The sequence below is a fragment of the Melospiza melodia genome, chromosome 3 (genome assembly GCF_035770615.1).
Source record: "Melospiza melodia melodia isolate bMelMel2 chromosome 3, bMelMel2.pri, whole genome shotgun sequence".
Lineage (NCBI taxonomy): Eukaryota > Metazoa > Chordata > Aves > Passeriformes > Passerellidae > Melospiza > Melospiza melodia.
In genome coordinates, this window is record NC_086196.1 from 44,718,200 (window position 1) to 44,733,853 (window position 15,654).

The 15,654-nt window shown below is 37.3% G+C and overlaps 1 protein-coding gene across 1 annotated transcript in view; it reads right to left on the bottom strand.

Moving 5' to 3' along the window:
• WDR64 (WD repeat domain 64) overlaps positions 1-15,654 on the bottom strand; it is a 63,326-nt gene that overhangs the window by 45,590 nt on the left and 2,082 nt on the right. Inside the window, exons 2-6 of the mRNA XM_063153468.1 lie at positions 9,551-9,702; positions 8,738-8,868; positions 5,437-5,536; positions 4,767-4,870; positions 2,212-2,241 (exon numbers count right to left, since the gene is read on the bottom strand). Of these exons, the coding sequence (XP_063009538.1) occupies positions 2,212-2,241; positions 4,767-4,870; positions 5,437-5,536; positions 8,738-8,868; positions 9,551-9,701 (516 nt within the window). The 5' untranslated portion in view covers position 9,702. The remainder of the gene's footprint in view (positions 1-2,211; positions 2,242-4,766; positions 4,871-5,436; positions 5,537-8,737; positions 8,869-9,550; positions 9,703-15,654) is intronic.

Consider the following 15,654-nt stretch of genomic DNA (forward strand, 5'->3'; position numbering starts at 1 on the left):
TTTTCTACCATGTAAGTACATATTTTAAACCATTTCCACATAAATCACATGTACTCTGCACAAGCACATGCTAGGTCTAGTTCCACTGAGAATTCTAACTCCAGGAATAGCTCATACATGAAGTTACAGAGGCACCAGGCTCAACCTCTGTTATCAATGACTCACCTGAGAGGCACAAATGTCGCACAGGAGAGGATACAATAAACATATAGTGTTACATATGGACATATGTATATGGACAGTTATAAGGACACTCTGAAAAAGCACTCTGAGCAGCGAAAGCTTAAGCTAAAACATCATAGTAAAGCAGATTAAGCTTTTACCTGGATACAGTTTGGTTTGAAACAAAAGAAATTTAAAGGCAGTCCAAAATTTCAGCTATAAAAACAAAATTGAAATGAATGTTTATGAAAATAAGTAACTGTAGTAAATAATTTTAATTCTCCCAATAGGTAGGTCAACTATTTACAATGCCCATATTAAGCAATTGTTCAAGTATACCTCCTGTTATACAGGTATTAATGTAAAACAATTTCTCTTGCAAACTATAGATCAGAGTCCTGATGCCTCTACTTTTATTTCCATTGTTGTACACAACATTGATTTTGCTCTTAGTGTAAAGGGTCCAAAATCCTGACAGAGGATATCGATGCTCTGTTGCAGGAGAAAGCTTTTCTCCTTCCTAATGATCTGTGGGCAGGTGGCAATACATTTACAAGGATTTTTTGTGCCCTTTACTACAATAAACATGTGGAAAATGTCAGTCCTGCAGAGGACCTGTGGATTATTTGGTAATTCTTATGAAGAGTTTGTTAACTGTGGCTTTTTGAGGTCCTTATAATAAGTGTCAGATAACAATGATTAAATGGCTTGAAAAAGAAGATTTTACATTTGTAGTCACTAATTTGTCACTAATTTGTGATGATGCAGTCAAAGTAACAGGTGATGATGCAGTCAAAGTAACAGGTTTCAGCTTCAGAGGAAAGGTTGTAAGAATTTCTCTTGTTAGTGCTGCTATACTTGACAGACAAACTAGGCTTCTGTACCAGAAAAACCTTTTCATTATTTTCGTACCCATCCTGTCACTCAAGGGCTCTTATCTTTCCTCCTTTCTTTCACACATTTTATGGCAAAGATGTCCTTCAATGGTCCTAACACCACCACAGCTGCCAAATATTGTCCTACTTTTGCAGCAAAAACCCCTTCATATTCATTGAGGAATCATTTTAAGACAAGAGCTTAGTGTTCAAAAAGGAGAGGGACCCTGCAGCCCACTGCAGCATCAGGCTAGCACTCCAGCTTCTTCCATCTTCTTTCCCTTGGCATCTCTGGGGGAAATCCTACCTTTGCATATTTGAATTGGGGAAAGTTCCTACAAGCTAAGTAGGAATGACTAAAATGCACTCCTGTAGCACTTCTGTAGGAGAAGCTCTAATTCTAGTACACGTTTCCAAAAGTCAATTGCTCTCAAGAATATTTCTCACAGTTACCTGTCTGCACTGATTCCACAGGTCAGATTAGCCATTACAATAAATTAAACATAGCTGAGGCCCAGAGCTGATTTCTGAGTTGGAGTAGTAGGGCCTCTGTTGTGGAGTACTTCTATTGCATTTTAGAGCTCCCACAATATGTAAGAGAGAACTAACAAAATGCACTTCCTCCTGGCACAAGACACCCACATCGACTTACAGGACAAGGGGCCACATCACTTTGCTAGTCTGATGTCTCTTACCTACAGATCATCTGAAAGGAACTCATTACCTAAAATCTGCACTGATGCTCCCAGGGTACACACGAGGTTTTAAGGTTTACACTGTGCAGCCAATCATCTACCTAGCAAAATGTAGAACTGTTTTTCATTAACAAACTTAAAATTGTACTTATTTAAATTTTACAGTGACAATTGAAGTTTTGGATTTTAGAAGAAAAAGTTCTGGCAAGGAAATGGGTAAAGGATAATTTGGCAAAAAAAGAAGGATTTATCTGAGGTTTCATTTATCAGAGGAAAGAAATCAATTTACTCAATTGTTTCAATAACTGAAAGGAATAAACTGAAACTATTTGACCTACAGTATCCTATGAAAAATTATGCAGAAGTCTCAAAGTTAGAATTGGCATTAGAATAATGCTCGGTTTCTACTTATTTCAATTTAGTACATGCTGATTTTTACTTAAAATTATTTAATAGGAAGGAGACAAAAAAGAACTTACTTCAATATTGATGCTTGTCAGAAACTTCATCTGAAAAATCAAGAAAGATATGGTCACAATAACAAGGTAGTTCTCAAATTAAAAATCTAAACAGTCATCTCTTCTCTTCACAGGCAGATCAATAATTGCTAACTGAAAAAGCAGGTAGTTAGGATCTGAGAAATATCCTTAACCTGCCTGCAGTCTGTTGCTCTTCATATTGTGAGGAATTTAAAACTTCTCTTTCTCTCACAATTGTTTCATAGTTTCTGGTTTGGTTTGGGTTCTACATTGAGATGTTGAAGGGAGGAAAATAAGTAAAAACTCCTCATTTTTACAACATACAGAGAACAGATCAGCTGGTCTTCTGATGGAATTGTTCTTTTAATGGTTTTTGACAGCTAAAACAGCATCAGCTCCTGTGAGCTGATATGGGTTTATCATATAGGAGCCCAAGTTAACGCTGGCCCAAGGCCACATCAACTAGTGCCAGCAAAACGCCTGGCAGAGGCAGCACTTCAGGCTGCAAATGGGAATAACCACATTGGTACAGCACCTTCCACCAAAGGTAACTACTGGAAGACAGCGTAACACGTGGCTGAAAACCTGAAGTGTTTAAAGTGTCACCATTGTCCAGCAGAGACACGGTTATCTTCTAGGTTCTTTAACAAAACTACTAAGTTTTCAAAAGCAGTTTCAACCTTTTCCCTCCTGAAACACCCACAGAGTGTTCTTCTTGCCCCTGCCCCTGATCAGTAATTATTCAATAACACCTCGTATCCATCCCAGCAATTCTGCATTTCATAAACCAAGAAGCTAGGATCAAAGTATTTCTTCCCATGGAAGTGAGATTCTAGGTGTCATCATGGACAGCCTTTGAACAGTGTTTAAAAGTATTGTTAACCAAGAGATGAATATCCATGTACTGCATCAGACTTGGCTTTATCTACAGTAAGTAAATATGTCCTTAAGGCTGCCTACTCCTACAGGTCTCATGTACTGGTCATGGCAGTCTCTCTCTGAGAACCTGAGCAACGTAAGTGTCTCATATTCTGGAGTAACCTGGAAGCAGTTGATGGTATAAAGCTGTATACAGGTGTTGAGTCATATTAGGCCCACATTCCTTGCAGAAAGCCTTGCTTAGCCCTCAAACAGATGGAATCATAGAATAATTAAGGCTGGAAAAGATCTTTAAGATTATTAAGTCCAACTGTAAAACTAACATTGCCAAGTCTACCACTAGATCATGTCCCCAACAGCCACTTCTATACATCTTTTGAATACCTCCAGGGCCGGCGACTCAACCATTCCCCTAGGCAGTTCCAATGGTTGACAACTCTTTGTATAACAGAAACTACTCCTAACATCCAATCTGATCCTCTCCTGGCACATCATGGGGCTTTCATAATGGCTTAGTCATTTTCAGAACACAGATTTCTAACTGGGAGTTGAGGTTCCTAATTCACTGTGTTAAGCAGCTGGGTGTAAAATAATTTACACTGCAATCACTGATGTCAGATAACATCAGGCCAGCCTATGAAGAGGCAGTAATTCAACTTGAAAATAGCAGGGGCAGGTAGGGGGTAGGGAGGAGAGATGTTTTTAATCTTATACTTTGGGAAATTGTTTTTCATAGGTACATAAGAGGGATAATGTTCTGGAGGACAGACTTTCAAATAAATTATTTCAGCATTTACCAAAATTGCAGTAGTGCTTTGTTATTGAATCATCCACAGGAGTCCTTTCTTGGTTTAAATGCTCCTGTCATAAGCATTATGCACCAATTAGCTAAAACCCCTAGAAAGCATTCATGCCGCTTTAAAGTTTTGCTGCATAGCCTGAAATAAATTTTAGGAAACTGGTTGCATTAAAATTGTACAAATGTAAAGCACTAATGAGCATAGATGTGTGATAACCTGGGTTTCTGTATGACACATTCTATCTCATAGCCTCTACAGGTGCATACAACTAAATAGTAATATAATCATCTGGAAATTAATGTACAAACTTTAGTTTAACAGCATCTTAAACTTAAATTTCTACTTATAATGGTACAGATATCCTTACACTTTACTGATGAGGGAACTAAGGGTGAGCCAGTGTCATGCAGATTGTTGTGAAACTCATGACTTTCAATACTTTGCTGTATTGAATAAATCTTACTTGCAAACAGCTGTCTCTGTCCATTCTAGATATTTTCAGTAGCTGTAGAAAACAGTTAATTCTCCGATTTCCACTCTATATCTAAAAGTTAATTCCACTAGCATATTTTTTTTATTTAGGGAAACCTTTTCTAAACAGAAATGCAGATTATTTTCTATTAAATTAATTTCTGTGAAGAATGTCTATTATTAGACATCTCTACCTTCTATCAACTTGTGCACACTGTCTAGTAGGTTTATAATCGAAAAGAACAATGTATATTTCCTGCTGTACTTTAAAATATAGAAAAATTTAACTTTGATAAGAAAGACATGTAGGTTTTTTTATGGGAAAGTTTGAATGCTAGATCACAGTCCACTCAGTTCTCCTATGTACTGCTAATGGAATAATAAAAGAGTTTGATTTAGAATTACCTTTTCGCTAAACACAGTCATCAATCCTTTCTGAGAGGCTGTTACTGTGAGATGCAGATTGGGCACATTCAATATGCCCTTGAGCACATCTTTTCTCTTGACAACTGTCAATGACAAAACATTACTCTTCATCTTACGGAAACTGAACACATAAACAAACAGAACAATATTATTAAGGAAAACATAAACAAATAGAACTATATTAGTAAGGGCAATTTCTCTTCCTGAAACGCATTTTGTCGCCATATGCAAGGCAATGATGCAAGATATTATAAATTATGCCATACTTGGTTTAATTAATCATGTTGCATTTTAAATATCATGAATTGTAATAACTCTGGATGTGCCACATCTTCCTCCATATTTTCAAAAAATGCAGAAAGACAATGTGTAACTGCATAAATAAACAGTCTTGTTCAGAAAAATCATAGTGTCAAAATAATTTAGGAATATGGAGAACTGGGAAATGCAGCAGTGGAGTGTTCAATGTTTAGTAAAAATGCATGGATTCTGGAACACAGAAGAAGAAGAAGAAGGAAAAGAAGAAGAAGAGGAAGAAGCATGAATGGGCCAAGACAGACATGTGGTCTTATTACCCTACTTTCAAGAAAGTAAGCAGCACACTGCATTAGAAAAAATATAGTTTTTGATGTAAGATGAAGTATGTCACCTGAATGAGAAATCTGCTGTTTCTCTGATACAAGCAAAACCATGCTTTCTTTCGATGGGGAAGGCTTGTCAACGCTTTCTCCGCTAAAACAGCCAAAAATCTAAACAACACAAAATAGAACTAAACAAGTAATTTATTGTAAAACTACTTCTTGAAGATACATGTATAAAGTCAAATAGTTATCTCACACTTTATAATTGAATATTCTATGAGTAACTACCTTAGTATTACTTCCTTTCACCATTAGCTGTCAATATGATTTCAGACTGCTGAGATCTGATACTCAGGCACAATCTTTCTTCAACGTTTGTAAAGAAGTCAGCTTACACAGGGCTTCTAGGAATACAGCCCATCTATTTTTTAAAGCTGTTAGTACATTTCTGCTTTGCAAATAACCATATTCAATTTCCATTCTCCGGGTCTACCTACCTCAACTAGGGGAAAAAACCCCCAAACCAAAACTAGCAAAAGGCAGACAAAACAGACAACTCCATATTTATAAACAAAGACATTCAATGCAGCATAGTGGTTTAGCCAACACAGAAGAGCTTTTCCATAAAGATATGTAGATTCCCATGTGCTTGAAAAGAAATGTAATATAAAGACAATTTTTAAAAAATCCTCTTTTGGACATCTCCCTAAGTCTGACAAGGTTCCATTTGAACATGATGAAGATCTCTGCACAGGATCGTCATGTATGCACATTATTTCTGCTCCAGGGTGTGAAATTTTCAGTTGAAATTCCCTAAAAATCTCATGCTCTGTACCCAAAAGCAGTTTAGTGATTTCTTTAGTAAATTAGTCCCACTTAGCTGTACAGATTTTTTAAACTCCTTTCTCAAATTATGGACATTACATATACTTTGATTCCTGAATTCTAAAAGCAATGTCCCTTTGGATGGGAGACAAAATGTTGTATTTTATTCTAGTTCAGTATTTTCCATTTTATACAATAGAACTCCTATTTTGATTCTTTGAGAGATTCAGATGTACATATTTCAAAAAAATATTCTCACATAGCATTACTCTTCATCTTTCACTTCACAGCTACCTCCTTTCCATACACACAATTATTAGCTAGTTTTTCAAGAAAGTTTATAGGGAAGCTATATTAAAAGACTGTCATCAGTCAGCTCACACTTGGTAAAATTTGAGAAATGCTCATAGAAGGGGTCCTGGGAATTTTATCCAAAGGAAATCATGCACAGATTTCAAAAGGAAACTCAAGAGGCTTCACCTCTTTTACTACACCCCATACTGTGCTTGCTTGTGTAATTATGTAGCCGAATTATTTATGTAATTATGTAATTTGGTAACTAGTCTGACTGCATTAAAAACTCAGTAAGGTTTTGGAGTAAATGATCCACACTCAAGCAAACATACAGAGCTTTCCTTATTTCTCTTATAAACTAAGGAGCCTGAACATAGTTTGCTACTCTTCTGCTACCCTAAACAAAGGACAATCAGTTCTCCAGACTGTCAGCTATTTTCCAGATTTGCCCCAAGCCCTCCTTGAAGGAAATCTTTAAAGACTGACATGAGCAAAATCGGTGACTAATGTGACACTGTAAAAACAACAGTTAAGAAAAGTAGTAACCAGAAATGTTTGCATACAAAACCTTGTTAAATAGAAATGGCTGAACATACAGTTTTTAGGATGATATTAGGAAATCACTTGATAGCAATGGTTGATAACATGTAAGGAACAGATGGTTGGGTATCTTCAAGGTTCCAATATTAGCACAATGTTCCAGAATAACATAAAATATAAATATGCTGATGAATTCAAAGTTCATGTCACTTGCTAATACCCTGCTGCACTTTAGGTCCAGCAAGGTTTTGCCACATATACCATGCCTCCTATGCTATTGTAGGAAAGTCACTGTGCGCTAGGAGTTATGTCCCTTCTGCACAATTCTGTCTTCGGGTAAGAAACAACCAAAGAAGTCTTGTAGTAATATATGATGATGGGTGCTCTAGATAAGGATTGGCTCTAACAATCTAAGAATCAGTAGTGTCGCAGACATTTTTTCACAGAAATCCTTTCTTTCAGATTTCTGCGTCTTCTGGAAGGCAGAGGCCTCAGAAGAGAAAGTAAACAATTGTTATCAGCTGCTGTGGAATGCAATAGGATGCACCTTGATTGGCTCATGCTTCTTGTTTATAATTAAGGGCCAATCACCAGTGCAAGCTAGGGGACTGAGTCCCTGGACACAACTTTGTTTTAGATTCTTTCTTTCTATTCTTAGCCTAGCTAGCAGCTCTGCAAACCTCTCTCTTTATTCAATTTAGTATAGTCATAATGTACTATATATTATATATCAATAAATCCAGCCTTCTGATCTAGAAACAAGATTCACCATCTCTCTTCACCCTCAGCGACCCACACAGGGCGCTGTAATACAGTAGTTTTAAAGAACCTGAAACACTATCCATGGTAAATACCTTAATAAAAGACACATTTCTAGAGCAGGTGTTCATTTCTCAAAACATGTGCAAATAAAAAAGAGCACCATGTTTAAAAAAATTCTGACAAAATACTTTTTCACAAAATGTGAAAAACTGGGTGCTATGGAGATAATCTTCTCAGGTGGATTCAGAAATAACTTACAAATGGATAGATTAAAAATCCGGGAAGGGAGTGCACACAGAGTGCATTTGCAACTCAGGCAGAGGAAATCCTTAATATACGTGCAGATAGATGCAAAGAGGGTAAATCGGATCTACCCTTTCACAGTTACCTCATTCTTACATGCTGCTTACAAAGGTTTGCTATTTACCAATATTAGAGACTGAAAAATTGATTACAAACATCTCATTCATCCACAGGACTAAATAATATATGCATAATTCTCTAGTTCAAAAACTCTACTGAAGTGCTGCCCTATCTTTAATGCTTCATATTCAAAGTAAAGGCCAGATTTATGCTTTGAACAGGGGAAGAGAAAGACAAGGAAGCAGAGGTAAGAGAAAAGAGAGGAAAGGAGAAAAAGAGAAAGCATTTCTGAAGGTTTAGCCAAAGACAGACTTATCCTCAGAGCACAAATGGCATACTGTCATCATAACAGATTTTGCATTTTGCCAAGAAGCCTGAGGACAATGCACATCATTGAAGTAGTTCTGAAGACTGAACACACCCAGGCTTCAGGCAGCTAGGATAAGTAACAAGAGAGTGCCTCATTCTGCCTGAGAGCTCATGAACCACAGTCTTGTGAACAAGACACAATCAATAGTCAAATACTGCCATCATTTAAAATTCTAATTAGTTTTTCATATTTAAGAAAACTTTAGAAACCCTTACCTCAAGCCATTCTGGCCTTTCATCAGGGTTGCTTATAATCTTCCTGAAAAAGGCCTGAATATCCTGATCCTTGACTGCAGAACCAAAAAGTGTTCGTGTGGTTTTATAGAACTTTTCATAATTTATCTCATCTGTATGGGAGGAACAATGTCCACACAGTTTAAAACTGGCAAGCTACAGATTACTTTCTTATCCACCCTACCTCCAGTTTTATTTCTCCTTCAATACCAATAGCACGGAAGTTCCAGCTTCTCACATAGCATTCACTAAAGCATTTGAAAAGAAAAAAAATCAGTCCTAATATTTGCTCTTTTCAAAACTACCTAATTTGCAATCCACGACAGGAAACAGATAAAATAACAGATTAAAAATTCTTTTTTCTTCCCTTACTTACCATAATTCTGATTTGGTTTTTTGCACCTGAACGGTGTGTGGGATAAAGTTTATCCTTTTAAGCAGCAATAACCACTTGCATTGAGAAAAGCAAAATTTTACCCGCATTATTTACAATTAGTTACTGTAATTACATAATTTATCAAGTTTGTGTTTTTACAGAAACAAGTTAGCATCATGCTAACTTCTATATGTGGCAACTCCACTAATTATATTTACTGAGTGATCACCATAGCCTTATAATTTGTCCAGAAATCCTAACAGAAGGAGAAAAGAACTTTCACAGCACAATCTCTCTATTTCCTGTAAAAATCAAACAGTTACAGTTAGAACACTAATTTGAAGGAAATTATCATCTCTCTATGATATGTTCTCTCCATGTGAAAATTACACTTTACCATTCAAATTAGTATCTCTTACCATCATCTTTAGTATACAAGCCTGAACTCTCCTTGGTCTTCTGGATGATCATTTTTTCAACTAGATTCTGGAACTGCTCCAAAGCATTCTTGAAATCAATCGATGCAAGGGCAAAGCAACCCTCCTTATCACGACCTTTCTTTCCAGACATCCTTTATGAACAGAAGACAAGAGAGAGAGATCTTCTTACAGCCGTGTCCAAGCCTTGCTTTGCTCCCTTAACTCCCACATGAGTTCATGTGAGATGCAGCTGCATGACAGGTGTGCCAAACATTACATAATAAAAAAAGAGGAGACCCCAGCTTAGCATCTCGAGCTGGCAAACAGTGTAGTGAGCTATGGATGTCACAACATCCCATCACATCACAGAATCCTACACACTGAGTGCCCCCAGGTTATGAACCAGGATCACTAAGTAACCTGGCATGTGAGATTATTTCATTTTATCTCATGTAATTGGTGAAAGAAAGAATTCATGCTTTTTTTCACAGAATAATTAGGGTTTGAAGGGACCTCTGGAGATCATACAGGCCAACCTCACTGCCAAGTCAGGGTCACTTAGAGCAGGTGACACAGGAACACATCCAGGTGTTTTTTTAGTGTCTCCAGAGAGGCATTTCCCCTCAGGCTTTTAGTAACATTTTTCCAAATGTTTATTTGGGGAGAGAGCTGAAGAGGTGGAGAGCATTGAGCACGTACTAATTGCATGAATAAATCTGACCTTTAGCTCTCTTTCACCTCCTTTATGTTACAGATCAATAAATATCAGCCATTTATCACTACACTGAGTACAAAACTTTGTTCTAAAGTACGACTTGTAGTAAGGTGTCAAGTGTTGATCTTCAGACACAAAAATATGGAGAATCCAACATGTTTGTTTCCAAGTATAATTGCACAAACTGTTAAAATTTAAGCCTATTTGTGTGGCTTATGCTTCCTTTCAGCAGTTCTCGTAATATCTTTACTAAGTTAGTTGGTACATTCTCGTACTAGGGGTCTTTTTACCTGGAATACTTCTCCATTCCTTTAGGTTTCAATATAATTGTGATTCTTATGCACATTTTTCATACTTTCAATATCTTTACAGGATATTGATGCCATGTTGCTGAGCTATACCAGAACAGGCAAATGGTGAATTTTGGACTATCTGGTAAACTCACTTTTCTGTAGACCACACTGATCAATTTCTTTGTATTGTTCTTTAGCTACTGATCTCCAGATCCACTTTGCTTTTACCTCACCCAAGGCTGATGCCAGTTTTACTGACTAAGGCCTTCTTGGATTCCTGAGCGTGGAGTTCTAGCTTTGTGGAGACTCTGTAGTTGAAAAGGAGAAATTATATTTTATATTTCCTCATGGCAATCTAGAGGATTGACATCAGGCACGTTTCAAGAATATTCCAGTCATTCCTTCAAAAAACCAAAACAAATAAAGGCAGTAGTCTTCACACAAACTCAGCACATCAGCTAAATGACATTTTTGAAACATACCGGGAAAGCAACTAATTGGTATTAAATCGTTACAAAAAATAATGGAAATATCTCTGCATGAAATAGCTAGTACTTCAGGGAAAGTGGTGTCTCATGATATGCTACCTAACACAAGCAATCCAACAGCCAGGAATTCTATCATTTCAAGGGGAAGAATCCAAAAGTTTCTGGGTACTTCTGCTCTACTGCAATGAGCATTTCTATTGATTAGAATAAGGAAAAGAGCTTGGCAGAGAAAAGAAGCAATGATGCCGGGAAAAGGGAAGGACAGCCTGAGGATACATTTTTGCTGTTCCAACAGTAATTCTCCAGGAAAATATTTCCTTTGTGTGTCAAGGCACTCAGTGGATGGTCAGATACTATATCCTGGTTAGAGTTGTGTATTTGACATACTGCCTCCATCTGAATTCTTGTTATGCAGTGCTTCGTGTTGATTAATTTTTCCAGCCTCTCTCATCTAAGCTTATATGACATCAGGTTATAGTCTCATTTCTCAGTCAATATCAGTGCTTTAAGGTTCATAAAGTGTATTTAGCATCCACCCTCAGGAAAGAGAAACAAGAACAGAAATCTATGTTTTGTTATCTTGCAAAAACCCATGTGGAAACTTCATGTTATGTAACATAATGAAAACATGAAAAAACCCCAAATGAGGAATCATTGCTTTCAGTACCAGTTGATCTGTTGTCTTTAATGTTTAAAATAAAATAAAAAACGTACAGTAGAATTTAAAAATAAGATGTGATGACTGAGTGGACTGAAAAAACAAAGTAGAGAAGATAGGAATTGCATCAGAAGATAAGCAAAGTCTAAAAGGCAAATTGAATATTTAATTGATGAGTCAGGAAGTCCTTGCATTAGTAGCCCTACAGTAGCATTAACTGAATGAAAAGCATTTCCTTCCCTGTCTCTCTTACTGACAGTGTGGAAAGCACTGGATATGGAATATGATATAATTGATGTATATTCAGGAGCTGACTCTCTCAACTCGTCTTACCACATAATCGTATTAGTCTCAGTTATTGGAAATTCTCAGATACAAAGATAATAATATGTCTGTATGTGTGCAAAGAACAGCTGCAGCAAGTTCATTGTAGGATTGGCACCTCATTTGAAAAATCAGTAATTTTCAATCTTTATCTCAATAACTACCGTAAGTCTATGAAATGCCATGCAAGTTTTAAAATTCTGACCATGTAATTCAGTGTCTCATAACAAATAACCCAAACCTACTGAAGAAGACAAACAGCAAAGGTGATAGATCTTTTTTCCTGCCTGTACCAGGCTGCCAGTCACTCTTCCTGGTGGTCTCATGTAAAAGCAAATTCTCCCCAAGTAAAATGATGGCTCAGAATAGCCTGAAGTTGATCACACAGCAGATCTTAACTGGTCTTAGTTGTCTCTAAAGAGGCTCTGGGACATAAAAGACTGTTTCTGACTCGATTTTGGTCAAGTCCAGTCATTTAAAAGGGAAAAAAAAATCAGCCCCTGAAGATGCTTTCTTTGATAACTTACCCATCCTTTGCTATCTCTTCTTTATAAACATCCTGTTAAACCTGGCTGTGTTTAAGCTGAATCAGGATAGAGATGCTTCAGTTCAGATTGACTGAACTCTCTGACCAGTATGGGGCTGGGCAAGTAATAAATGTTAGCACTATCAAAATTAAATTTCTTTTGTGGAACAGTGTTTAAGGGGCACTATTATGTTGACATTTACATTAGCTCACTCTTTTTTCCTACTGGCTCAATTTTTCACTTTTCTTTCAATATTAACACCCCACAAGTGCTGCTTGCTATAAAGTGCATCTGCTCCTCTCTGTCACTAACAGTGGCTGAAATGACCAAGTGATAGTTTTAAAAATTGTATTTCCTATGAACTATATATTGATTTGTATGTCGAGTTCTGGAAAATGACAAGGCAGTGAGGTTGTAAACACTTTATGTTTGTCACTTTATATTTGTCACACTAACAAGAAGCTGCAGCATAAGTATGGACTACTATGCAAGGTAGTTATTCCTTAAAAAAAACAGTTTATATCACAAATAAATTTAAAAGTGTTATTGTTGCAAACACTGGTGTTGCTGGTCTTACAATGGTTATACTGTGCTAGTTTAGAGTTCAGCCTGCCCTATGAGCTGTGTCTGTACAACCAAGGACATCATGATGTCAGCAGACACAAGCATGTGTCACCACCTCTTTTAATCTAGTCTGCAAGAAACAAGTGCCACAGAGGCATCAATATGCATCTGCCTCCTAAACACATAGCACAGTCCCACAAAGGTTTCTCTAGACAAGATGAAGTTCATCTCATCTAACTTAGGCATCTAAAAGTTAATTACTCAAGTCATCTTACGTGCCAGTCAATAAAAAATTTCAGAGGGTGATTCATCTTACTGGTCTTATGCACTTAACTTTCAAATTGATCATTTAGGTGAGATGACTCACAGCTGCAGCTAGTACAGCTCTTTGTACACATGTCAGGTATACCAGAGCTCACACATCACAGAACAGGCTGCAGCCAACTTCCAACTGCAGCACAGATGCTCTGACTGCTCGCCACCACCTCCCAGGACAGCCTGCTTGGGTCCTTTCCCCCACTGAAAACACCTGCGCTTGCTTCTGTGAGCTGTGTCTGAGCCAAGCACTCCTCTCAGCCCAGACTATTCTCACAATCTTGCAACATTAGCACTTTACCTGCTTTATGATTTAAAGTTCACATCCCAATATGGACTAGATTATACATGCAGGATTACAAGTTCTGCAAGACGAAGCCCTAGCTTTAAACCTTTGCCATTAGGGTTGTGCATTTTGGTTTTTTTTTTTTACTTAAAAAACTGCATTATCAACAAGTGTAGATCTATATTAAAAGCCTCATTTTAATGCCAAGAGGTTGACAACAGATGAAAGATTTCTTCTGTCCACACTTACACTTGCCCTGTGGACATACCCTGCAGCTATATATAGGTACAGTAAATAATCACTCAGCTTTCATCTGTCTCTAAGGCTAAAGAATAGCAAAAACAACATGTAAGTAAAAAAAATATGCCAGGAGAATACTCTAAAAAACAAAACAAAACAAAAAAATCTGAAGCTAGCTAGCCAGAGTTTTTGGGAAGTTTTGGTTTGGTTTTGAGCAGCCTGCATTCTGGCTCTATACCATGACCTTAGAAATAATAAGCTTACAAAATTCAAAACAGGCATGAAAACCTCAGTATTATCCGATTCCTAGAACAAATGTATTTAATACAGACAAAAGCCTGACTTTCCTGCTCACTCTCTCCTTGTCAGGAAAGATAGGAAAGAGTATGTGACTTCAAAGGCACACTAGCAAAAGACAGAGAACAGAGAAAATGAGTGAAAGCAACACATAAGTCAGTGAACATAAAATGAAACAGGTCTCTTGAATGCCTTAAAGCACTCTTTTTCCACTCCACAATGTTCTCACTGCAAAAGGCCAGACATTTTTAATGGTGCAGTTACAACTGGGAGTCACATTCGTGGTTTGTATTTCTACCCAAGCGTAGAGAGTAGCAGAGACCTTGAAAGTTTATTTACTGTGCTTCAGAACCTTCAGCTCTAACATCTAACACTCAATGCTCTTGTGTGCTGAAGCATTCCAAATTACTAAATACTATAAACTTTTGCAGACAGCACCAGACGTCTGCAAACTTTCTACTTGTGAATTATTAGTTCCAAGACCGGGTTTTAAGGTTTGTCTCATGCACATGTAAGCATGTGTTGGCCACCTGAAAATTTACGGCCAATGCATTCCCCTACCCCACGTGAACTGTGCATAACAGACAGCATGTTAAAGGATTGTTCCAGAAGAGATCTAGGAAGTCCATGGGAGTTTCAGAGACTGTTTTTGTAGTTACAGGACTGGGGACCTTCTATTCCTGCTTCTTGTTGTACGTATCTGCTTCTTGTTGTACGTATCCCGTGAGCTCAGCTACACACACGTTTAGTACTTTGATGCACTTCCAGTAAGTCACACACATACACTTCCAGGGTTCTGGTCTATCCTTTCATGCAATGGTAAAAGTAAAGGTAAAACCCTTTTTTGCAGCAGAAGAGGACCGACTAAAGAATTAAGTAGATTATTAAAACCATAGCTGCATTGGTTCTAGAGTGGGTTAGGTAAAACAGAATCTACACTAGAATTGGAGTCAAGGTTCCATTTCCAGCTTTGCCTTTGACCTGATGATACAATAAAACAATATTACTTTTTGTTGTGCCTCATACGAGTAGTGACACTGCATGGAAAGCAAATGGAACTCTGCTCATGAAGTTTCAAGACCACTTGAATAACGTTAGCAATCTGACAGTATTAATACAGTGACCTTTGCAAACAAAGCATTGGAGAGATTGCACATCTATGGATCTATTCAGCTTTGCTACAAAAAAGCCCAAACCAGGCATTCTGAGATATGAGCTTTATAAAATGCAAGTTATAGCTTCTCTTACCTTCAATAAATTCAAAGACATCTAGAGGGAGTATTTCTGACAGGTGCTCTAGTGAAATACCTCTTAGAAACCCTAAGTGTATAATGAAATCTGCCAATGGACACTATGTTATCTGGAATGTACTAATCTCTACATGAAATTCTTCCCAT